General features: G+C 39.5%; 2 protein-coding genes and 10 non-coding genes across 12 annotated transcripts; 4 read left to right on the top strand and 8 right to left on the bottom strand.

The window, feature by feature from the left end:
- The first annotated feature begins 1,585 nt into the window (after nt 1-1,585).
- On the top strand, nt 1,586-3,339 carry LOC149102895 (protein CFDP2-like). The gene has a single exon (XM_089274151.1). It carries the CDS (start codon nt 2,116-2,118, stop codon nt 3,337-3,339), a length of 1,224 nt encoding a protein of 407 aa, XP_089130277.1. The 5' UTR covers nt 1,586-2,115.
- A 164-nt stretch (nt 3,340-3,503) lies between these two features.
- On the top strand, nt 3,504-25,008 carry LOC149102884 (uncharacterized). The gene is made up of 2 exons (XM_089274149.1): nt 3,504-3,927; nt 24,929-25,008. The coding sequence occupies exons 1-2, from the start codon at nt 3,504-3,506 to the stop codon at nt 25,006-25,008; spliced, it is 504 nt and encodes a 167-aa protein (XP_089130275.1).
- Trnav-cac (transfer RNA valine (anticodon CAC)) lies at nt 6,774-6,846 on the bottom strand. Its single transcript has one exon. It is a non-coding gene; the product is annotated as a tRNA-Val (tRNA).
- Nucleotides 7,931-8,004, bottom strand: Trnat-ugu (transfer RNA threonine (anticodon UGU)). Its single transcript has one exon. It is a non-coding gene; the product is annotated as a tRNA-Thr (tRNA).
- Trnav-uac (transfer RNA valine (anticodon UAC)) lies at nt 9,839-9,911 on the bottom strand. Its single transcript has one exon. It is a non-coding gene; the product is annotated as a tRNA-Val (tRNA).
- Nucleotides 10,687-10,760, bottom strand: Trnan-guu (transfer RNA asparagine (anticodon GUU)). Its single transcript has one exon. It is a non-coding gene; the product is annotated as a tRNA-Asn (tRNA).
- Trnai-gau (transfer RNA isoleucine (anticodon GAU)) lies at nt 11,446-11,518 on the bottom strand. The gene has a single exon. It is a non-coding gene; the product is annotated as a tRNA-Ile (tRNA).
- Nucleotides 16,376-16,449, bottom strand: Trnaa-agc (transfer RNA alanine (anticodon AGC)). Its single transcript has one exon. It is a non-coding gene; the product is annotated as a tRNA-Ala (tRNA).
- Trnan-guu (transfer RNA asparagine (anticodon GUU)) lies at nt 18,495-18,568 on the bottom strand. The gene has a single exon. It is a non-coding gene; the product is annotated as a tRNA-Asn (tRNA).
- Nucleotides 20,736-20,808, top strand: Trnai-gau (transfer RNA isoleucine (anticodon GAU)). The gene has a single exon. It is a non-coding gene; the product is annotated as a tRNA-Ile (tRNA).
- Nucleotides 22,840-22,912, top strand: Trnai-gau (transfer RNA isoleucine (anticodon GAU)). The gene has a single exon. It is a non-coding gene; the product is annotated as a tRNA-Ile (tRNA).
- Trnaa-agc (transfer RNA alanine (anticodon AGC)) lies at nt 24,440-24,512 on the bottom strand. Its single transcript has one exon. It is a non-coding gene; the product is annotated as a tRNA-Ala (tRNA).
- Nucleotides 25,009-25,143: the final 135 nt, after the last annotated feature.

The following is a 25,143-nucleotide window of genomic DNA, read 5'->3' as shown; positions in this document are numbered from 1 at the left end:
CTTAATCATTGGGATGAGGGAAAAACTACAAAACAGGAGACTTGTGACATCGGCAGCCGCTAGATTTGCCAATAAATAATTCTGAGCGGTTTGAAGCGACTGGGTTCTCTTGATTATTGACAGGACGGAAATATTTCCAGCGATTCCAACTCCGATAACTACTGACGCTGACAAACAAATGAATAACTTGTCGATCGTAAAATAAAGTTTTCCATTTGAGGCTTTCTTTACCAGCTCCACTCTTGTCTCGTTCGTTGTAGCAAAAGACTTGTAACAAATTAAAGTAAGCCTTCCTGAATGGTGTCATAAAAGCAATCTCCCTTTAATGGAAGGGGTAGTCAATTTCCTTGTCTTTAAATGACAGCAAATGCATTTTTAGAAAATTAAATCGTTTTTCGGAGAAAGAAATTAATTAACAATGAGACCTTGTGAAGCTTTTTATTCCAGCTCGGTAGTTGCTACAGCGCTGGCAGTTCAGTTTTTAAATTAATTTTGCTCTCTCCAGGGAGAGGAAATTAATTGAAAACGCGCCGATCGTAATCACTTAGTATTTATTTCATATTGCGAAAGAATAAAACAAACAGAGCATCTAATCCACGTGCGAGAATCAGTTCAGACTGCCATCTGCTGCTTCATATGTGAAGGGTAAATGTAATTACGGACTGATGTTCTAGATCGCCATAGATTTGTAAATAGCCTAATGTTCAGCCTACCACAATATGCTGTTCTTAACGAATTTATACTTTGTTTTAATTTAGGTCTTTTAGCGGGGTCAATTCCTATTTGATGATGATGAACAGAAAGCTATTTTATCAATTTATTCATGCAGACGCTTTACCGATGTTATATCTCGCTAGAATTACAATTTTATCTTTTTGCAAGTTGAAACAAACGCCAAATATGAACACACGTCCAACTGACGTTCTCACAAAGGTGATGCTTTTTTTTTTATTGCAGACATACACCCGTATTTCCATAAGAAGGAGTTGCTGAATCTGGAAAAATAATGATTTTGAACGAAAAAAAAAGGAAATCTGGAGAATCCTGGTATCGATCCTGGTACCTCCTGCATGCTAAGGGAGCGCCCTTCCATTTGAGAAGTTCAAGATGCCAAATTGCAATTGCTAAGCGGCTTCTCAATCTCACTGCACCCAACCTTTCGTATTACAGCTCATACTGATTAATTTTTTTCTTACTTGATAAGAGACAGTAACGAGATTAATGAACCTGGTCCGTTAACTCAGTTGGCAGAGCGTGGTGCTGATAACACCAAGGTCGTGAGTTTGACCCTCGCACGGACAGTTGTTTTGCTTAAGTAAGCCAGCTAAGATAACACTATCTAGTGATTTGTTACTGATTTTAAACAGAAACAAACTCACGGACCTATTTTGCGCTTGAAACACAATAAAAAGATCGTTGAATTTGATCGGTTATATAGAAATTACAAATTCAGAAACTTATATGACCTCCCGAACACCGGGCGGGCGCTCTATCCACTGAGCTACGAGAAACTCAGAATTTTTCTTTGTCCCACGCTCGTGTCATGTTGATTAATTCATCTTCACATTTCATTACCGAGCTTAAAAATTCACCATCTTTATTAACTTATCACTACTCACGATGACTTCGATAGTGTTGATCCTAGCAGTATGCAGGACACCTGTCATATATCAACTCATTTAAATGACCTTGCTCTCCATGAGTTCTCGTAGCTCAGTGGATAGAGCGCCCGCCCGGTGTTCGGGAGGTCATGGGTTCGATTCCTGTCGGGGACTCAGAATTTTTCTTTGTCCCACGCTCGTGTCATGTTGATTAACTCATCTTCACATTTCATTACCGAGCTTAAAATTCACCATCTTTATTAACTTATCACTACTCACGATGGGGTGTAAAGTCCAGCTCCACGTCCCTGTCGTACACTCTGGGCAACGTCCTAAAGTAGGGGAGCGCCAGTCAGGGTGAAGTACGGTGGGGAAGCCTCATTCCTCAGGGCCGCTACGGTAACCGTGAAGGCCTGACTGGAACCCTGAAACGGGGCGGCTAACGGAGCTCTGGTGAAGCTACGAAGGCTAACCCCCTACGTGGTGGATTCATTGGGTTACTGAAACCGAAACTATGGAAAATTTTGCCGGGTCTCTATCACCAGTAGAGATCGAGCAGGGATCGTTAAAACCGAATTATGACCATAAGGTTAGAACGAGAATGAAGCGAAGCCCGCGGATGAAGCTGTTCTCTCCGAAATTCAGAACCTGGGTAGCACAATGGAATGTGCGAACTCTATACGAGTCTGGAAAGGTAGCTCTCCTAGCCGCTGAGATGAGACGTTATAGACTGGAAATCTTGGGAGTCAGTGAAGCTAGGTGGAACCAGTTCGGAGAAACTGAGTTGGCAACAGGAGAGCTTTTCATATACTCGGGGAAAGGGAACAAAGATGATGTCCATGAGAGAGGGGTCGGTATCGTATTGTCAGGGCACGCGAAAAAGTGCTTGATGGAATGGGGACCGATTGATGATCGCATTATTACAGCCAGAATTAACGCTAAAATTCAAAAGATCACAATCATACAGTGCTATGCTCCTACGAACAATGCTGAGCCATATGACAAAGAGGAATTTTACAACAAACTGCAGGCTGTGGTCGATAAGGCTCCCAATAGAGATATCTTCATCGTAATGGGCGACTTTAATGCAAAGCTTGGACGGAATAATGCCAGCATTGAGAGGATTATGGGAAAGGAAGGACTTGGAGATGTGAATGAAAATGGCGAAGAGTTGGTGGATTTTTGTGCATTGAACGGTCTAAGTATTGGTGGAACTCTCTTTCCCCATAAGAGGGTACATAAAGCGACCTGGATATCCCCAGATAGAGTGACTGAAAACCAAATCGATCACATTCTGATAAGTCAGCGATGGAGAACTTCACTGCAGGATGTGCGCGTAAAAAGGGGAGCTACTATTGGTTCTGACCATCACCTTGTGGTGGCCTCTCTGAAGATCAAGCTGGCTGCAAGAAAGCCGTTCGCAAATACAAGATGGAAATTTGATGTCATGAAATTGAGAGACCCTAACACAAAACAGGCCTTTCAAATTGAGTTGCAAAACCGGTTTGAATCCCTATCCCTTCAAGAGGAAGAAGAAGAAATAGTAAGAAATCCAAGCGGGGATGAAGATGAACGGGCCCAAGATACTGATATCAATGCACAATGGGAGAAAACCAAGAAAATACTTGTTGATACATGTGGGAGTGTTCTCGGACGTATGAAAGGACTCGGAAGGAGTGGCTGTCTGACGAGACTTACAGGAAGGTTGAAGAAAGACGAAAGGCGAAGCAGATACTGAATGACGCTCGAACGAGACAAGGGAAACGTGAAGCAACCAGATACTACAATGAAAAGAATAGAGAGGTTAAGAAATCTTGCCGAAGAGACAAAAGGGATTTAATTGAGAGCATTGCACGAGAAGCAGAAGACGCGGCTAAGAACAATGATCTAAGAACACTATATATGACAACACGAAAACTTAGTGGGATAAGATGCAACCAGAATCGCCCAATTAGAAGTGAAGGTGGAACTCTCTTGACGAAAATGGAAGATCAGCTCCAGCGATGGAAGAGGCATTTTGAATCCATATTGAACAGACCAGCCCCAAGCCAATTACCAGATCCTCTGCCTGCAGATGTTCCCCTGAACATCGGCACAGGACCTATTTTCAAAGGAGAAATAAGATCAGCCCTCACTCAACTAAAGAATGCCAAAGCTCCAGGGGTAGATAACATCCCTTCTGAGGCATTGAAGGAGGGAGGTCCTTGTACTGTGGAGGCACTGCATAGAATTTTAACCTTCGCATGGGAGAAAGAAGAGCTTCCAGATGACTGGAAGAGAGGTCTTCTAGTAAAGCTGACAAAGAAAGGGGACCTTAGTCGGTGCGGTAACTGGAGGGGAATAATGTTGCTCTCGATACCCAGCAAAGTCTTAACCCGGGTCATATTGAACCCGGTCAGTTTTAACCCGGGGCATATTGGGTCATTTCGACTAAATTGTGTTGCTAACTACGATGTTATGAATATCACCACTCAATCATCAAAACGCGACTTGGCTTGCATTTCTTTGCAATTCTCAGTAAAATTATGATCAGTGCAACATACGCTACATATCCTCTTTTGTTAAACATTGATATTTCGGTGTTATAGTTAAATCACATTTTATCAGCCATTAACGCCACTCGTCTAAAGTTTTAAACTAAAATCTAACCATGAAGCAACTATTAAGGAAGAGGCTGTTACCTGAGTAGACCTAAATCAGAGCGTTTGGGTCTAGAATAGGGTATAATTTTTCACAAAACCGACTAGTTGGTTGAAGATTTCATCTAGACTAAGGAAACCAGGAATTGCCACTCAAAAATATAAAAAAATCAAATCGGCAAGTTTAAATTTACGCAAAATCAGCCTCAACAGTGTCGATAAATGGAGGGATTTGGGGAGTTTACTCTAGTATAGGATAGCAAAATTCAGCTGAACTAGCTCTGGTATAGGCTAAGGGTTCCAGTGTCCCAGCGGCACATCCCCACCCGGAAATTCCCAAATTAACCCCCCCCCCCCCCCGGAGACCTGGAAGCCTATCGCTTCATCACTCTGTAAAACACCTGGTGTATAGCACTGGAAATTTGAACAAATTTATTTTGCTATTTTTCCTTGGTCGTATTTTGGTTTTAATTCCTCGGAAATGACTACTTGAGTATTCTAAGAAGCCAAAATTCCAAGCTATAGTTATGAAGTTCAGCTTCATGGTCCTTCATGACCAAGCAAGGCCAAGGCTTGCACTTCGTTTTGACAAGTTAGCTGTTTGATAGATGTTTGATACTATCGCCACCGGGATTTCGAGAATGTTTACAAGTTTGTGTTTTCCTAAGAATTCTAATTCAATAGATCGTCTTCACGTGACGTATTTCTATCCTCATCAGGCATAAGAGGCGGTAGATTTATATCTGTTTACAATTAGCGTGCTTCGTTTGGAAACCAGAGCATTTTGAATTTCAGGGTTATGGAGGTTGCGTGACGCAAGGCTACGATCGTGTTTGTTGAAACATATATCCTCATCTCATGATTTTGAGCCTTTTTGGAAGTTAGAGCATTAGGAAAAGTGCTTATGTAAATGCTTGTTTGTCTAGTGCTGATAATCAGTCGCCCGGAAACCCAAAGTAAGTTCTAGATGTTTACACTATATTCCGGCTGCCATATTGGTGTACCACGGATGTATACCAACACGGCGTTTTCTTACTGGGCTCTGTAAATTTCTGGGAAACATTTACGACGAATTTCTGAAGTTTGGGGAAACGCACAGGCCTAAAACTTGAAGAAATGTCCTATTTAGTTATCTTCTATAGCGTATATCACAATGTCTTAGCTTTTTCTATTGATTGGTTTTCGATTTATTATTGTTTTTTATTGCGTGACAGTGAAAACGATCTGAACCGTTCGAAGAACAAAACAGCAACTGTGGAATATTTTTTTGTAAAATGATAAAACATGTTTTTTACTTCATAATTTTTGTATATGTTCCCACCTTCCTCTGATATCCATGCCATTCCTTATTTTTTGATCGGGATCATTTGCGGTCCAATATGGGGATCATTTCCGGTGGGGATCATTTGCGGTTCAATTTGGGGATCATTTGCGGTCCGGGATCATTTGCGGTCCTGGGATCATTTGCGGACCCGTACACTGCTCTCTCAGATCTAAAGAAAACACTGCTTCTAAATGGTTACCCGAAAGGCATAATTTCCTTCAATATGAATGATGTCTTAAACAAGCACAGGAACAGACCTTCCGAAACTGTTACGACGGTTCCCAAGAGAGATGTAATCCTTGTGCTTCCTTATTTAGGTTTTGGAAGCGAAGTTTTTAAACGCCGTCTTAAATCTTGTGTTAATAAAGTTTTTGGTTTCGTCAGTCGTAGGTTGATTTTTCAGAACACTTGCCGAGTTAAGTCCTTTTTCCCTTACAAAGATCGTTTAAATCGCTCGCAAAAATCTAAAGTCGTATACAAAGCCAGCTGCTGGGATTCTGACGCTTTCTATATCGGCAAAACACAAAGCGACGACTGCATGACAGAAAGGTCGAGCATTTTAAAGCCCTTACGTAAGTGGGTCACGCTTCCGCTGTTGCTGATCACGCAATCTCCACCGGCCATAAAATCAAATGGGACCATTTCGAGGTCTTAGCTAGTGGACAATGTGATTTACATTGTAAAATAAAAGAAACATTGTTTATACGAGACTTAAAACCAACACTTAATGACAATGCTAGCAGTGAAAAGCTGTCTCTTTATTAGCTATCACCTTTTGTTTTCGTTATTGTTTAGTTAGTTACCAGTACCTCGCTTTGTATTTTTAAGTTTTAAATCTTTCGTTTTTCTGTAACCGCCACTTCTGAAAATGCGTGCTGTAGCATGCGAAACGTCAAGAAAATTTTAGATTGTTGTTCCAAACCATGCGTAGTTCATGTGTTATGTTTGTTGCCGCTGTTTGCATTTTATTTCTTGTTAAATTGAAATGGCCAAAGAACAAGAGTGTTTATGTTGTCAAGATTACTATAACTTGAGTATCATTACTCAAGATCAGGCTATCAGGTTATCAGGTAATCAGGTTCTTTCCCGCCACTTTACTGGCCTCCTCGTCACTGTAATACAAGATGCTATAAAACAGTTCATAAAGAAATCGAGACATGCAATCATAAAAAAGCAACTGCAGAAGTGAAATAAAGAAACGAAAAAGAATGTTTCCGGCCGGGCTCGAACTGGGGACCTTCCGCGTGTGAGGCGGACGTGATAGCCACTACACTACGGAAACCTCGGTGAACCACTAATGATCTTAAAACGAAGTATTTCTAAACTACGTTTACGTGGTCCTATGATCAAATTTTACTCCTTGAATTTTTGGGTGAATCACATGGAATTCCACGAAACATGTAAACGCCGTTTACCGTTTGCAAATACATGTATCTGCATTAGTTCCGGAGATATTTAAGTTTTTAAAAATGAGTAAAATATACAAATGAGAAGACTGATGACGTCATACACTCAACCCAATATTACATCAAATATATAAATAGAGCTATCCCGGTCAATTTGCAGCGGAGACCATTGAAACTTGGTAAGCTGATAGTTCTACAGGCAACACACCTATGGCTATAAAAAATTATGTTTACATGGCAACTCACTGTTTTTCAGTCCTCTCCAGTCTGTTTTCAATATTTTAGTGATTTTCTGCTCGAGAAATATTAAGCAAGGCGACAAACAGCACCCACCATATTTATATCCTTGCTGGATGATGCAGATGAGGCACCACTGGCAAACACAACACCCACCATATTTGAATCCTTGCTGGATGATGCAGATGAGGCACCACTGGCAAATATCAAAATGGAACGAAATGCTTTTAATATTGGGGAGGTCTGGAAACCGGTATGTTTCCATGGTAACAGAATTGATAAGCTCATATTATGGAGCTCACCCAGTAGAATCATACTGCAAAGAATCAAAGATTCCTGATTCAAATTGGCTGCATGAGATATCTTTTTACATCAAATTTGATCAAAATTTGGTGGAGTTTATGACGTCATCACCTGGCTAATTTGCACATTTTAAAAACTTGGATATCTCTGAAACAAAAAGAGATCTTTGAAATAGTAAATAGCATTTTTCTTCGGCGTAAAGTCTCTTGTGTATGTTTTAAAATGGGTTAGGTAGGAAAGATGCGAATTTCATCATAGTAGCACTTTAAATGTACCGTCACATAATTTTTCAGTCGACTCATGCGTGGGCCTTAAAAGTAAATCCAATGGATAACACAGCCATACAAAAATTCCCAGCTATACAAAATGTGAAGCTTCCATGAGCAAACGTAATGAGAATTAATTAGTGCGACATCTCAAAGGCGCCGATGGGATTTGAACCCATGACCTCCTGTTTACAAGACAGGCGCTCTAACCAACTGAGCTACGGCGCCCTACATTAGATATAACGTGTTTTAGTATGCTTCTTTTAATAATAATAATAATAATAATAATAATAATAAACATTGTTAGTAGTACTAAGTTGGTCACATGTCCACTTTGTTAGTAATTCCTAGCAGTACCAAGACAGTTCAAGTCGTGAGGTCTACATAAATCGCATAACTGTTTAAATGAAGAAGTGTGTTTTTTTTTTTTTTCATTATGGCGTTAATGGTTTTTTTTCTTTGTCTGTTTGGCTATTTTTTCTCTGCTTGTCGTTTTTTTTCCGTTCTGATCAGATGAGGGATAAAATTGGTTTCATTTTTTAAAGACATTTCACCAACTGATGGCAATCGCTCCCGCTGATGAAAAAACGTTTAACAAACAATTCGTTTGTTGATATTCATGATTTTGTGAAGTCTGTCAATCAAGACTGGAATGTTTTTTTTGGTCTTTTTTTTTTTTTCATCTTGGAGCTTGTAGCGAGAAAGCGACCAGATTACTTGAGCTTTTGGAATACTTTATTTCTGAAGATTGAGAGACGAATTAGTCAGAAATCATTATTTTGACAGCACGATAGGGAGGTTCGCGGGGTGTAATGGGATGTTTTATGACTTTTTAAGCTGTTGGCGGGGATTTACGTCATTCTAGGTCGGTCAGTCTTCGTCTTGGTCCAAACTTTTATTAAGCTTTGTTTTAACAGTGTCTTGTAAAATGTTCTAGCTTATTGATTTTGTACTCTTTCCTCGGGGCCCCGTGCTTCTGCAGCAAATGAGGAATACGTTTCCACACATTTTATGACCACATCTTAAGGGTACGTTTTTAGTGGTTTTTCATTTCTGGCGTAGCACAGGTTCTAATTGTTAGAATCAACAGTTTTAATTTGCAAGGAGGTAGACTATCTTATTAGACGGGCGAATACATCCGCATCAGATGACTGACTTACGCATCCGCAATAAAATATTCACATTTCATGTCTCGTGTTAGTGCTGAGTCAGTATTGCTCTATTGACATGAAGCGGAAAACTCGGTTAATCAGCGGAGTTGGACTGGAAACTACAACACAATACAGAACAGGTATTAAAACACGAGCTGAGTCAAGGGAGTAGCAGATTAAAAAAGTTGTCTAAACAAATTATTATACGTTTGGCCTGTTGGTCTAGTGGCATGATTCTCGCAAGAGGTCCCGGGTTCGACTCCCGGACAGGCCCAAATTGATTTTCTTTTCCAATAATAATTAAAATAATCATAACAATAATTTTTAGCAAACTAGTATTTTCCAAATTGTAGGTATGGATGAGACATCAAGAGAATCCCAAGCGAATCCCAAGCGGCTTTAATACGTGCATTTTGATCCTCCAAGAAAACATCAACGCAACTCGCGTGCTAACACGCTATTTTTCGCCAAATCTTAAAAAAAGAAATTGATTAGTTATTCCATTTAAATTACCCTGGAACGAAACAAAACGAACGGAAAAGTTTAAAGTGATGGTTTTTGTCCTTGGGTCATTTGAAAGCTTTCATTTAACACAGAAATTGCATTCAACCGTCAACTCATAGCAGAGGGACTTTTGGTTTCTCCGGCTGAAACTCATACATTTCTGGCTACCAATCCACTAACAATCAGTGACATAAGTTTTGTTAAGATCATAGCTCGATAGCGTTATTTAAGGTATCGATGCTAATATGAAGTTTCTGAAGGATAAAAAAATAAATAAGCTCAGTTACGTCAACATCTTTCGTTTTTTTTTTTTTTTTTTCCTTTTTTTTTTTTTTTTTCGTTTTCGCTGACTCAAAATTTTGTAAGAGTTGGTAGCAAGATTTAGCCTCATAGGAAAAACAATCATGTGTTTCCGGCCGGGCTCGAACCGGCGACCTTCCGCGTGTAAAGCGGACGTGATAACCACTACACTACGGAAACCCGTTACGACTGAAAGCTGCCATACTCAGTGTTGTGCTAATCAGGAACTCGTAGTTTCTAGTTTTTTTTTTTTTTTTTTTTATCAGGAAGACAGAAAAAGTAAGTCTACGAAGTACAACAAACAGTTGAACATTTGCCTACTTCTCACGATGCTCAATATTGAAGTTTTTCAAAAACGATGCTATCCTTGTTTTAGCGTTACCAGAGGATCTCAGTGGAGTTAACCGTCAAATCGCCAAAAAAATTAACCGTCAATCGTGAAATAAGCAAGCCAATAGTAGCCGTCAAATGTCTCAGATATCCTTAATCAATAACTAAACGATTGACTTTAGGAAATTTATGCTGTTTAGAAATAAACGTTTTAATGCACCACAAAAAGATACACTTATGTTCAAGTCCTTCAACTTCTAGTTATGGGAGCGGGAGATTAATGCGCGCAGCGGTGAGGTGATGTAATTACGTTAATTAGACAAACAGTCGACGATTAAAGAACTCATAATTAATGCACAAATTATAGGACTAATTGGGTTATTCAAATATGGACAAATTTATACCCTTTTATGAAAAATTACAGCCAAATTTGCTTCAACCATCAAAAAACCAATAATGATAACGATCACGATAATAACGGCTTATTCACATCACATCCGCGCAGTGGCTGTTCGTTTGAATAGACCTACTTACATGCAATACAACTAAAAATTACGCTAACAGGATGGATGGATGGAATCATGATGCTAAGTATATAGAAAATAATTATCAAAACAAAAAGAACCGTCCCCGGGTGGGCTTGAACCACCAACCTTTCGGTTAACAGCCGAACGCGTTAACCGATTGCGCCACGGAGGCTTCCATGAACACTTTTTGTACAATTTTGATCAAATTTAGTGGAAGAAATTTTAACTTACGTAAGGTTTCTGTTACATTATTGTATCTTGCTCGAAAGACATGAAAAGCGAAAAACCGGGGGAATTGGGTAGTAACTGTCTTGGCCAATGAGACAACACAAAACAGGTGTTATAGAACCAGTTCGACAGAGAGAAGTAGATTAAGACCTTTGTTAAATGACGTTCAACCATGTTTGGCCTGTTGGTCTAGTGGCATGATTCTCGCTTTAGGTGCGTTGCGAGAGGTGCCGGTTCGACTTCCGGAGAGGCCCTTTGTAATACTCTTTTGTCAATGAACACAACATAATAACGAAGAAGGCAATATTACGATGGTTTTTGTGACGTCACAACGGCCATATGAAACAACGGAACACCTGCCTCCTTTTTTTGCAGACAATTCCAACTGACTACCATGAAACCCTAGATTAAAATATCACTTATAACCAACTGTTTCTGTTGGCCGGGGAACATTTCCAACGACTTCTAGGAAAATATTAATCTAAAGTAATTTTGATCTGGTCCTCTTGTTTTAAACCGATGAGGGGGAATAAACTAATCACAAAAATAGAGGAAAAAAGAAATCAGAGTACAGTCAGTTATAAATCTTAAAATAGTATTTTCCAGGTGGTTTACTTAAAAGGAAAAGTTGGTCCGTGTGAGGGTCGAACTCACGACCTTGGCGTTATCAGCACCACGCTCTACCGACTGAGCTAACGGACCAGACACATTATCCTTGTGCCATTTTTTGTTAACTACTACTACCTTTGAACAAGAACGTTGTCAAAAGTTTGGCCTAATGAGGAACAGCACCCGCTTATTGGCTTTGTTGAAACTGATTTGGTTTTATTCTTTAAGATGTATGTATATATTGTTAACGTGCTTTGTCAAATGATGAGGACATTTTTGTTGAAATATAGTTATCCCGAAACTATTTATTAGAATTTGTTCGCCATTTATTTTATACTCATGGCTGGTCAATATCAGTAGCTTATGTTCTAAATATCAAGGAACTAGAATGAAAAGCAACATATTTCTTAAATTGTTTTTTTTTTCTAAAATGAAATTCTAAGTACATTTAGAAAAAAAAAAAAAAACTAATCACCAAGTCATGCCCCTAACATTGTTTTTTGAATAGTTATAGTAACTTGTATATTGAACTAAATGCTTACGCTTTGGGGAATAAGCTCAAATGGTAGAGCGCCCGCTTAGCATGCGGGAGGCACCGGGATCGATACCCGGACTCTCCAGCAGTCTTTATTTTACTAGCTAATATGCAGCTTTAATTCTTTTTGAAGGCAGATTTTTTTCGGACCGTTGTTGTACAAATAACGCAACCTCGTTCCCAGGGTCTCTCATCTTACCGCCCCCTGGAGCGAACGAAGAGAGACCCTGGTTGGGTCTGGTCACGTGCCTCCCAGAATCTGGGAGGTGACAATTAAATGATTGAAGGGATGGGCGGCCTAGTAGGAATTTTGTCTATACTTAGCCTACGGGAGTTCGGGAAGTGTTGTCACCAAAGTAAACCAAGAACGATATGATGTTCTGAGGCAATGTCCGGCGGTAATATTCTGCAAACGCCAAGGAAAACTTATCCATCATCCGATAGCGGAAATCCATGTCGCTGATGGTTGTATGGTTCAGTGAAGGACGTTACATATTGTAAAAATCTCCTCACGAAGATGAATGGAGAATTACACACCGCAGCCGAGGCTGTGTATGCCGGAAGATGTTTGGCTCGTCTTTACCTCAGAATGAAGTGTAGGTCTTGTTACCGGCGATTAAATAATTTTAGAGAATTAAGGGCCTTTTAAATGATCACTGAAAGCCAAAGTCACTTCGAAAGGAGCGAAAGGGTGAAAAGATTTATTGAAGTTTCACTGCGCCGTCGGCGCCCCGAACTTTGCCGAGCGCGAAGGATATAAATACAGTGAACTCGTCGCGGTATACATTTCGCCGTCGTTGCTGATAAAATGGATTTATCTTCGAACGAAACGAGGCTAGAAAAAAAAATATATAATTTTTATTGTGTCGTTAATAAATTAGTGTACGTGACACCAACGGTTCGAGAGAATTGTGCACATTTTCATTTAATTCTCGATCTCTCGACCTTTCTTTGTTTCAAGCGTGTTTCTGAGGGACATTTTTTGTGCCGTGTTATTAGAACAAATGGAAATTATAAGTAGAGCGGAGTCGTTTGATTATGTTACAGCATATTTTTAGAGGTCGTAGGTCTGCATGGTTCCGCTGTTAACTGCACGTCGCTTCTCAGAGTTTGACACCTCTGTAATTTGCCATGCCGTGCTTATACTTTGGTTAGGTTCGTTTCTATTGCAAGATATGTTTTAAGGCTCTCAGTATTGGCTCTCCAGGGACAAAGATTAAAATATTCCGTGAACATATTGCTTACTTGCATTCTATGTTCTGAGGCCGCAGGTGACGCCGGGCCCGGCTATTTGATTAGAACTGTTTGCAAGCACAGTGCGTTGCACGAATATCATATTTATCTTCGTCCAGCTTTTCTTCAGAGACTGCCGTAGCTTTACTTTGAGAAAGCTATACGTTTTCCTAGAGACGTTCTTATGTTTTTTGCATCAATTTGATCGAGTGCATTCAAAGGAGAAACAACAATTACTACGGGATGAAATTGCGCTGCTCGACGTCCACAGTTGAAATATGAATGACTTTCCATAAATCCAGTGGGTAAGACGGCAACACTGAAAATCACGACCACTAAATTGCCTCGAGACAGACTTGCTTAACCTTTAGGTAAACGTTGGAACAGATATTATTCGAAATTTCAACCTGAAAGCTGAGTATTGATAAACCCCGCGGGTAATGTGGCGGTCGCAGCGCGCGACAAAGCTCAACGCGACAAACTGCTGATTACAGAGGACCCCTCCCTGATGTTCTCAATTGTCAAAGTGGCACGTGACCAGACCCAACCAGGGTCTCTCTTCGCTTGCTCCAGGGGGCAGTAAGATGAGAGACCCTGGGAACGAGGTTGCAAATAACGGTTTGTAAACTTTTTATTTGGATAATCTAGCTATTAGAGAAGATGCGAATACTCCTATTAATGAATTTTCCGCTGTCCCTCTAAAACAACGTGGACTTCAATCGACCAGAGGTAAGCGGGCAATACCCGGAGCACCTTTCGGTATATTTGTCGCGCGGTACTCTTTACGCTTTGTAGCGCAACCATTCTCAAAACTGCTCTATAACACAGATAACACAAAGATTCTTTGAAGAATTACTCTTTCCTTTGCGACTTGCATTATTATAAACTGGCAGTTAAAGGTTAAATTTCATCTTTTACAACTGAAATTGACGCCCTCCTTTGGCACGGAATGGTAAGGAAAGGGTAAATGGCCGCAAATGGGCCTTGCTAGCCCACACACTGCAGATCTAATCCCAGTCTTAGCTGTATTGAACAACTGAGAGTATTCTTCTTTTCCATGAGTGGGATGCTAGTCCATCGTAGTTATCCGCCCCCACCCCCAGCCCACCACTTTGGAGCGAACTACTCTTACAGCAATGAAAGAAGAAAGTAATATAAACAGGAGCCATGATCGGGGACGGAGACCGTAAGTCTTGGGATCCGCGCGCACCTATGATATGGTTCAATTTTTCTATTTTTAGAACAAATTGCGCCATCCTGACGTCACATATCCGCGCGGATCCACGCACATATCGGGGGCTCTCGCGTGGATATTGTCACGTTGCCTGATCAAATGGTGAGAAAGGCGAGATTCTCTTGAAGATTTTTCACAGCGATGGCAGGGAATAAGGCAGGGAATTAGATCCAGGGCTCTTATTTGTAGCTTTATGCTCTAAACTAATGGAAAAGGTGAGATTTTCAGAGTCGAAAACAAGACTTCAATTTCGCGGTGTGAATTAATAACAATATGTGCTCGCGCTTGTTGAACGGGTAAGCTTTTGCGTTTGTTCTGTAAAGAAAAGTTATGAAAGAAAACTTAATCATAACCAAACCCTGTTTTTGATAGTTTCTTATTGCTTCTGTTTGTTTGGCGAGTTTGCAAAAGTTTTTTAAAGGAAACTCTCACGCGTACATAAGTAGTTCATTTGCATAGTGCAGCCCGTACATCTTCAAATCCGAGGCGGTGTTTTCAATTGTGAACAAATCTTGACAAAGATTTCTTTCGTTGTCTTTTGCGCTTAGACTCTGCAACAATTTTCACCAACGCCAAAAGGCTACTAGCATCAGGGGTATTTCTTTAACTTAGTGAAATTTTACACTGCGGAAATAAAATAGACAAGGAGTTTTGATAACTCAACCAACAAAATCGAAATCTTTATTCGAGTACCGTGACTAGTCGGGTTGATTAAAGAAAGCTGATTATTTCTGCTGTATTCACATATTTTCAGCTAAGCTTTTAATATGTTCTGAAACATTTATCTACCTTAAACATATTTAAAAACTAGAGATATTATATGAGTTCGATGTACGTTTTCACACGAAAGTGGGGAAGTCCAATTTGTCGTGTTTTACTGACTGTGCAAACACGCATCGGCGGGCGCTCTTATTCATCGACAACAGACAATTTATTGGATTTTTACTCAAACAAAACTGAGCATAATCTATAGACATAAACTTTATTGTCACTTATTGGGCCTTGATAAAGCATCAAGCGTTGCTTACAATTCAGGCGAAACTCAAACTTGCAATTACTTTGTTTTACTTTTCGGTCGAGATAGACTCTGGCGAAATCCTCGCAAGCGTGTGGCAAGAGGAGGGAAACTTTGAAGTCCTGAAACGGTGCTATATCCAAATATATCCAACTGGTTTTTTGCTGTGTTATGGAAAAGCTGTTAATCTTCGCTCAACATATGTGAAACTTAGAGTGGAGTAATGTAAAAGAAACAGCGGAACACAACTTGGTCAGCGATGTAAACCGGGGCAACTAAATTCGGCACTGTCTTACTTCACTCAAACTGGAGCAGCTTACGACGAAAATACTGAAGCAATATTCCAACAGACATGAACGTATTGTTTTGTGGGCCAAGAGCATCAAACATTTCGGGAATTTCGGACGCCATTTCCCCGCGCTATATCCGCAAAAATCCACGCAGGACGTACGCGCGTGTGCAGCACATGATGGCGCAATTTGTTCTAAAAATGGAAAAATTGTTCCATATCATAGGGACAGCCCCAATACTACAAATGGCGCGCGCTTACGGTCTCCGTCCCCGATTATGGCTCCTGATATAAATTCATCAAACGAGACAAGTCGACCAAAGAAATGTCGTTGAACTAACACGACAAATGTAATCTAGGGCGTCTATTTACATGAAAGTAATGTTTTAAAAGCGCTTTACACCCTGATAAAACATGGGTTTTTGACTAATCAGAGCGTGCGCAGGGTCTTATCTATATTATAGTGGTCATTTATTCGCAAATTACGTTCCATATAATTCTTGACATTTTTCACTCGACTCTTGCGTAGATCTTAAAAGTAAATCCATCGGATAACACAACAAAAAAAATTCCCAGTGGTAAAACATGTGAAGCTTCGTTGACCAATTTTAAAAAGTAATAAATTAAAAAGTGCAACATCTGTGAAGCGCCGATGAGATTTGAACCCATGACCTCCTGTTTGCTAGACAGGCGCTCTAACCAACTGAGCTACGGCGCCCTACATTAGATAACCTCATGTATTATTGTTTATTTGTTTATTTTTTAGATATAAAAAGAAAAAAAAAATTAAAAAAACATTGTAAATACATGTAGTACTAACTTGGTGACATGTCCACTTTCACGCTTGGTAATTTCCAGCAGTACTAAGATAGCTTAATACCTCTTAGGGTGTTCAACCTCAAAAGGTCCACAGCGGGAGCTTTCGTGGTTCCTTTTAGCGTATTGAGCTCAAAAAATTATGACAGGAGATATTGTGTCGTTGTAGAATTGGTACCTCTTAGGGGTCCCTCGGGGACCACCTGGGCTTTGATTGGGCGTTTGAAAGGCGGGGTGGGAAAACTCCAAGAGGTCAGACTCCAAAAATAAAAAGATACCAGAAAGGGTTGAATCCTAGGGTTGGTATGGGAGATGGACGCTCCGGGTCATGAGCTCCTGATCTTGCTTTATTGACGGGACGCAGAAAAATAATCAGTAGAGTTGGACTGGTAACTACACGACTACACAGAACAATAACCATAATAATGAATGTTTACCAGGGAGCATACTTCATCAACGGTGTTCTTCGTTGGGGCCCCGCAACTGTTCTCAGATAAGTTTACACATTTTGCAACAACATTTACACAAATGTCAACATGGAAAAACATAGTATTAATTCCAAGTTTGAAGTGAACTTTTCTCTGCGAAATATTGTTTAAGTGTGGCTATTAAGTGTATTTAGTCAACTGGTGAGGTTCCTTAAAAAACAAGTTCGCATTTAGCGACTATAGGTTCACGCGCCTTGTAGCCACAAGATGGCAGGATTCGACGTCCCGTGGAGAGAAGTCTTAATGTTTTTTTTTTAACTCCCGGCTTCCTACCTTTTTTCTTTTTTTTAAGTTTCTATCTTTATTGGTAGCAAAGATCATTTTTTTTTTTGTTTTCTTTAACTTCCTACCTTGATTTTCTGTTTATTTTTGGACAATGTGGAGATAATTGTAAATAAAATCTGTTTCTGGAAAGAAAAGTAGGGGTCAGCAAGCTCGTTAAATCCAAGCAAAGCTATAGCAGTGGCCATCTGCCCTGTCATTGTTTATTTTAGTACTTAGCGCGCGCAGTTGATGCATGACGTGGCTCACTCTTCATCCTCTCCACACACCGGCGAATTGTTTAAGCAACCTGCCAAAATATTCTTCACCCTCACAGATGTTCTCATCATGCTATACGATAATAGGGGTTAAGGTTATGGATTGCGTGGAATGGATTGGTCAATGTCATCATCTCTCTTTTTCGCCAAATCTTATTAGCAAAACGTATAAAAGAAATTGATTAATTACTCCATTTAAAATACCCTGGAACACAACAAAAAGAATCGAAAAGTTTAAAACGATGGTTTTGTCTTTGGAGAATACAAAAGTTGAAATTGACATTTAACACAAAAACAAACGCTGTCCTTGTTTTGGCGTTAGGCAGAGGATCTCAGTGGGGTTAACCGTCAAATGGCGAAAACATTAACCGTCAACCGTCAAAACCGCAATATTTTTACCGTGAACCGTCAAATGAGCAAGTTCATATTAGCCGTCAAATGTCTCAGATATCCTTAATTAAGAACTAAACGATTGTCTAGGGGCAATATATGCTGTTTATAAAGGAACGTTTTAATATATCACAAAAAGTATGCTTATGTTCAAGTCGTTCAACTTCTAGTCACGGGAGCAGGCGATTAATGCGCGTGGCGGTAATAAAGGTGATGTAATTACGTTAATAAGACAAACATTTGAAGACTAAAGGCATAATATTGAATGCACAAGTTATGGTACTAATTGGATTGTTTAAATATGGACAAATTTGTACCCTTTTATGAAAAATTACAGCCACATTTGCTTCAACCGTCAAAAAACCAATAATGATAACGATCGCGATAATAACGGTTTATTCACATCACATCCGCGCAGTGACTGTATGTTTGAGAAGACCTACTAACATGCAATACAACTAAAAATGAAGCTAACAGGATGGACTCTTGACGCTAACTATATGGAGAACAATTATCAAAACAGAAAGAATCGTCCCCGGGTGGGCTTGAACCACCAACCTTTCGGTTAACAGCCGAACGCGCTAGCCGATTGCGCCACGGAGACTTCCATGGAGGGAATTTGTACGATTTTCTCCCTGCCCCGCCCCCTGCCACTAATTTTTTGTTACCTCTGTCCGTGCCCTCGCGCGATTCCCGCTTACATGAAAGGAAACGGAAAAGACTGCTACGCAGGCTAGCCTGAAATGGAAAACTTTATTTTACGATCGACAAGTTTTTGATTTGTTTGTCAGCGTCAGTAGTTATCGGATTTGGAATCGCTGGAAATATTTCCGTCCTGTTAATAATCAAGAGAACCCAGTCGCTTCAAACCACTCAGAATTATTTATTGGCAAATCTAGCGGCTGCCGATGTTATAAGTCTCCTGTTTTGTGGTTTTTGCCTCATCCCAATGATTAAGGTCCTTCCAGATGGAGCTGTTGGAACTGTTCTCTGTATGTTCTTTGTCGGCTTAAACGTTTCTCTGACTGCTACGCTTGTCTCAGTATTCACGCTTATAATCCTAGCAATAGAGCGGTGTAACGCAGTAGTAAGACGCCTACGGATGTTGCAGCTTACGAGAGAAACGGTTCGATACGCGATTATTGGCACATGGATGGCGTCCCTTGCCTTAAACACACCATTGTTTGTGTACACAAACTACAAGTTCAAGACAGCAGCTTGCCGACAGACGTACAGTCAGAACGCAGAGTTAACTCACATTATCTTCTACATAATTTTTGTTTTCACTCTTCCTTTTCTCGTTATCAGCTTTTGCTATTGTAAACTTGTGAAATCGCTCAATCACAGAAGTGCGGTTACACCGGCCTGTGTGTTTTACCTGCCAGTGTTGTTATTGCCCTTCGCTATTTTCGGCTGGTAAGCCAAACCGTGCGGGCTTTTGGGCTATTGCTGCTTTTCATATGTTCTGTGGTAAATCCATTCATTTATGCATTTCACAGCTCAAATTATCGAGGCGCTTTTAAAACATTACTCAAATGTAAATAGACGCCCTCGATTACATTTGTCCCGTTAGTTCAGCGACATTTCTTTGGTCAACTTGTCTCGTTTGATGAGTTTACATTTCTTTCTTCTTTCATTGCAGTAAGAGTAGTTCGCTCCACGGTGGGGGGTGGGGGCGGATAACTAAGATGGACTATCATCCCATCCGTGGGACAGAAAAATACTCTCAGTTGTTTAATACAACGGAGACTGGGATAAGCTCTGCCGTGTGTGGACTAGCAAGGCACAGGTGCGGCCAGTTAACGTTTCCTTACCATCCAGTGTCAAAGCAGGCCGTCAATTTCACTTCTAAAAGATGAAATTCAACCTTTAACTTCCAGTTTTCAATAAAGCGAGTCGTAAAGGCAAGAGTAATTTTTCAGAGAATCTTTGTGTTATCTGCGTTATACGGCTGTTATGAGAAAGGTTGCGTTACAAAAGCGTTACTGAAAGCGTACACCGCGCCAATACCGAAAGGTGCTTCGGGTATTGCTCCTTTACCGCTGGTCGATTGAAGTCCACGTTGTTTTAGAGGGACAGCGGAAAATTCATTAATAGGAGTATTCGCATCTTCTCTAATAGCTAGATTATCCAAATAAAAAGTTTACAAACTGTTATTTGTACAACAACGGTCCGAAAAAAATCTGCGTTCAAAAACAATTAAAGCTACATATTAGCTAGTAAAATAAAGACTGCTGGAGAATCCGGGTATCTATACCGGTACCTCCCGCATGCTAAGCGGGCGCTGTACCATTTGAGCTAATTCCCCAAAGCGTAAGCATTTAGTTCAATATACAAGTTGCTATAACTTTCGAAAAACCAATGTTTGAGGCATGACCTGGTAATTAGTTTTAAGCTTTTTTCTAAACAATTTACTTAGAATTTCATTTTAGAAAAACAGATAATTTAATAAAATATGTTGCTTTTCATTCTAGTTCCTTGTTATTTAGAACATATGCTATTGATATTGACCAGACATTATTAGAAAGTATACAAGAAACAACTGCCAATAAATAATTTCGGGATAGCTATATTTCAACAAAAATGTCCTCATCATTTGAGAAAGCACGTTAACAATATATACATACATCTTAAAGAATAAAACCAAATCAGTTTCAACAAAGCCAATAAGCGGGTGCTGTTCCTCATTAGGCCAAACTTCTGATAACGTTGTACAAACGTTGTACAAAGGCAGTAATACTTAATAAAACGGCACCGAGATTAATTTGTCTGGTCCGTTAGCTCAGTCGGTAGAGCGTGGTGCTGATAACGCCAAGGTCGTGAGTTCGACCCTCACACGGACCAACTTTTCCTTTTAAGTAAACCAGCTGGAAAATACCATTTTAAGATTTGTAACTGACTGTACTGTGATTTCTCTTTTCCTTTTTTTTTCATTAGTTAATTCCCCCTGATCATTTCAAAACAAGAGGACTAGATCAAAATTACTTTAGATTAATATTTTCCTAGGAGTCGTTGGAAATGTTTCCCGGCCGACAGAAACACTTGGTTAAGTCATATTTTAATCTAGAAGGGCTTCATAGCAGTCACTTGGAATTCTCTGCGCAAAAACAAAAGTGCTTCTTTAAAGAAGAAAGGTATTTGAAAATTTTACAAATAGCAGTAAGTATTTTTAAATGTTCTGAATTCTTTAATGTGGTGTATTTAAATCTCCTCTTTCATTTTCGGTAACACTTGACGAAAACTGGTGAGCAGTTTATCTAAATAGCCTCGCAATAGTTAAGGCATGTGTACAATGTGGAATTAGCTCAAATGGTAGAGCGCCCGCTTCGCATGCGTTTGCTACCCAACATAACACTTTTTTTTTGTCTTTTTGTCTTTTTTTTTTTTTTTTTTTTTTTTGGCATTTCTTTTTTCCTCATCTATCTGCTCATAAAACGCAGGTAGTGTGCCAGAACTTCCCGCGCAAAATTACTGTATTACTCGTCATCAGTATTGACTGTTATTCGGATTCTCCATTTTTTTAAATCAATTTGCCATTAGATATTTGTTTCTCAAGTTATAATTTGAAACGTGCATTGAAATTTTCTGTAGGAAACCGTGAACGCACCATACTCTCAATGTTAAGCAGATTTTCATTGAAAATATGTTTATTGAATAAGATTATTATTTACTTAAATCCTTAAGATGAGCTGGCTCACTGGTGGCGGAGCCTAAGTGCGGCTTCTTGGACACAAGGTGTCATGGCGTCTGTAACAGTGCGCCAAAATCCACAGTGGGAAAAAATGGCGGCTGTACATTTTACCACACTGAATGCATGGCGTACCTGGATTATCAAAGTAGGTATAAATTAATATCTTTGCAACATTTTTCGCTGTATTACATTCATTGTGTACGCTAGGTTTAAAGCTTTAGGAAGTTTTCTGTGTATTTTTCAAGAGCGTTTATTAGGGATATTGAAGCTAAGAATTATTGGTAAATGCACCAGTCGCCATCTTGTTCCCCACAGTGGATTTTTTTGGAGAATTTTTACATAGGTTTCTCCAGTTATCGCAACATCGACATGAAAGCGCAAGCTTATAGCTTAAATTCCATCGTGTTTAATAAGGAATATTCATTCATTCATCGCAGATTCTTAACAAAGCTATCGTTGCCTTCAGTTAATTTTCAATCTTCTTATTTCTGCTCTGCAAACAGGGTGTGAAGAAAATCACACGTGCTTTCATCATGCGCAGCTTTTTGCTTCACTTAAAGGACAACCAACGCAATTCTATTAACATGTTTATACTGCTTTTTTTAAAAGCAGTTTAAAATTCCCTTTTCTGTTTTGATAAGGACTAGATGGAAAACAAAGCAAGCCGTTTTTAAAAAGTTTGATATAAATTTTCATGGTTTAAAAAATTTGTGTAGCAGACCATTTACTTTTGCTTCGGTGAGCCTATTTCGGAGATCCAAAACACACAGTTCGGAACGCGCGCGAGGAAGAAAATAACCCTGACCTGATCTTTTCAACCAAACCAAGCATTGTTCTTTTTCGCTCGTTTCTGATACAATGAAGCTGCTCACGGCAGTGTTCAATGAAAGACCCCCATTGATATATTTATAAACTTGATCTTGAGGCTATATATAGTGTGTGGAATGAATTTTTATTGAAAAGCTACAACTATCAGACAAATTTTAATTTGCAAAATTGAATATCTGTTAAAGATATTAAAGTATCCCATAGAAACAATAATCTGCCGGCCACCGCCCAATGGACTATCAAAATAACTGACACCACTAAGCCTTTGCTATATCTCACCTGACCCAACTTATGGTCAATTTCTTGTACAAAGGCACAATAACTTAATAAAAGACGGCACTGGGGTTAATTTGTCTGGTCCGTTAGCTCAGTCGGCAGAGCGTGGTGCTGATAACGCCAAGGTCGTAAGTTTGACCCTTACACGGACCAATATTTCTTTTAACTAAGTCAAATGGAAAATACTATCTTAAGATTTTCTTCTGATTTATCTGATTTCTCTTTTCCTAATTCCTGACCTTTATTTCAATTAAAAACCTGTTTATATGTATATTTTTTGATCGCCACAAAACAAAAGGACTAGATCAAATTTATCTTTGTCTATAATGTTACTACATGTAGCTGAGAACCCGGGCAGTAGGGTACTTTAGGAATTTCTGGGTGGGGATGTTCCGCTGGAACCCCAGTTAATAATATCCAGTAGTGTTTTAGTGTTATTTTCCTCCCCACCCCCTCCCCCTCCCCGTTCCTCTTTTTGCTCTCGCCCCATGCATTCGCGCGACTTCCCCTTGGCTCTCGCTTTCTCCCGCTAAGAGGAAACGGAAAAGACTACTACGCAGGCTAATTTGAGGCTTTCTTTACCAACTCCACTATTGTCCCGTTCATTGTAGAATTCCCTGAAATGTTTAAAGACATTCTCTTTCCCAGATTCGTTACTTGGTAGCGATTGAAGATCTGTTGAACGTTGAAGTTTGTGCCAAAGCAAATGGCTTGTAACAAATTAAAGTAAGCCTTCCTGAAAGATGTCATCAAAGCAATCAACCTTTAATGCAAAGGGGTAATCAATTTTGTTGTCTATGAATGGCAGCAAACGCAATTTTAAAAAATGATTGAATCGTTCTTCGGAAAATGAAATTGATTAAGAATGAAATCTTGCGAAACTTTTTAATCCAGCTCGGTAGTTGGTACGGCGATGGCAGTTTTTATATTAATTTTGCTTTCTCCAGGGAGAAGAAATTAATTGAAAATGCGCCGATCGTAATCACTCGTCCAAACATGACCGGCCTACATTAGCTCAGCTACCCGCGGGCATGTTATAATTGTAATTTTAATTTGATAACAAATAAAATGTATATATGTATATATGTACGTACGTACGTATGTATGTACGTATGTATGTACGTACGTATGTATGTATGTATGTATGTATGTATGTATGTATGTATGTATGTATGTATGTATGTATGTCACTTAGTATTTATTTCATAGCGCGAAAGATTAAAACAAACAGAGCATTTAATCCACGTGCGAGAATCAGTTTTGTGTTCAGACTGCCATCTACTGCTTCATATATGAAGGGTAAATGTAATTACCGACTGATGTTATAGATCGCCATCGATTCGAAAATAGCCTAAGGTTCAGCTTACTATTATATGCTGTTCTTAGCAAATTTATACCGAGGTTTAGGTCTTTTAGGTTCAGTTCCTATTTGATGATGATGGACAGAAAGTAAAGCTATTTTATTATTTTATTCCTGCAGACGCTTTAATTCACTGATGTTATGTTCCGCTAGAATCACGATTTTAATTTTTTGCTATGTAAGCAAAAGCCAAACACCACACAGGTCCGACTGAGGTTCTCCCAAAGGTGATAGTTTTTAATTGCAAACATACACCCGTATTTACATAAGAAAGAGTTGTTGAATCTGGGAAAATAATGATTTTGAAGAAAAAAACAATCTGGAGAATCCGGGTATCGATCCCGGTACCTCCCGCATGCTAAGCGGACGCTCTACCATTTGAGCTAATTCCCCGCAAGTCGTAACAGCATCGATTTCTTTGGCTCTTTTTTATCACTGGCTTATTGCATGTAAAGAACTGAACGAACGTGCGAAAGAAGAAAAGCGAAGAAAGTAAGCGAAAAAGATACTTCATTCTCACGCGAAAGCTAGGGCTTGCGTTGAACTGTGAAACTCTTCCTTTGATTTGTTTACCATATACAAAGCCTTCTTTGAACATGTTTTAATAAATATCTGCTGCCCTGGAAATGTCTTTTTTAAATGAGCAAAGAAACATTTCCCACCCAAAGAAAGCAAAAAGAGAAACACAAATTTGGCTTGCTTTTGTTTGCGTGCAGTCCTTATCAAAACAGAAAAGGGAGTTTTTTAACTGCTTTAAAAAAAAAGTGGTATAAACATGCTGATAGAGTTGTACTTGGTTGTCCTATTAGTGAAGCAAAAAGCTGCGCATGATGACAGCAGGCGTGACTCTCTTCACACCCTGTTTCCAGAGCAGAAATTAGAAGATTGAAAATTAACTAAAGGCAACGACAGCTTTGCTAAGAATCCGGCTGGAATGAATGAATAAATAATCATTACTTATTAAACACGATGAAATTTAAGCTAGAAGCTTGTGGGTTCATATCGATGTCGCGATAAGAAACCC

The sequence above is a fragment of the Orbicella faveolata genome, unplaced genomic scaffold, assembly GCF_042242905.1.
Source record: "Orbicella faveolata isolate gen_17 unplaced genomic scaffold, um_ofav_v1 contig_35, whole genome shotgun sequence".
NCBI lineage: Eukaryota > Metazoa > Cnidaria > Anthozoa > Scleractinia > Merulinidae > Orbicella > Orbicella faveolata.
The sequence above is the reverse complement of the archived record's forward strand: the minus strand, read 5'-3'. Positions and strand labels throughout refer to the sequence as shown.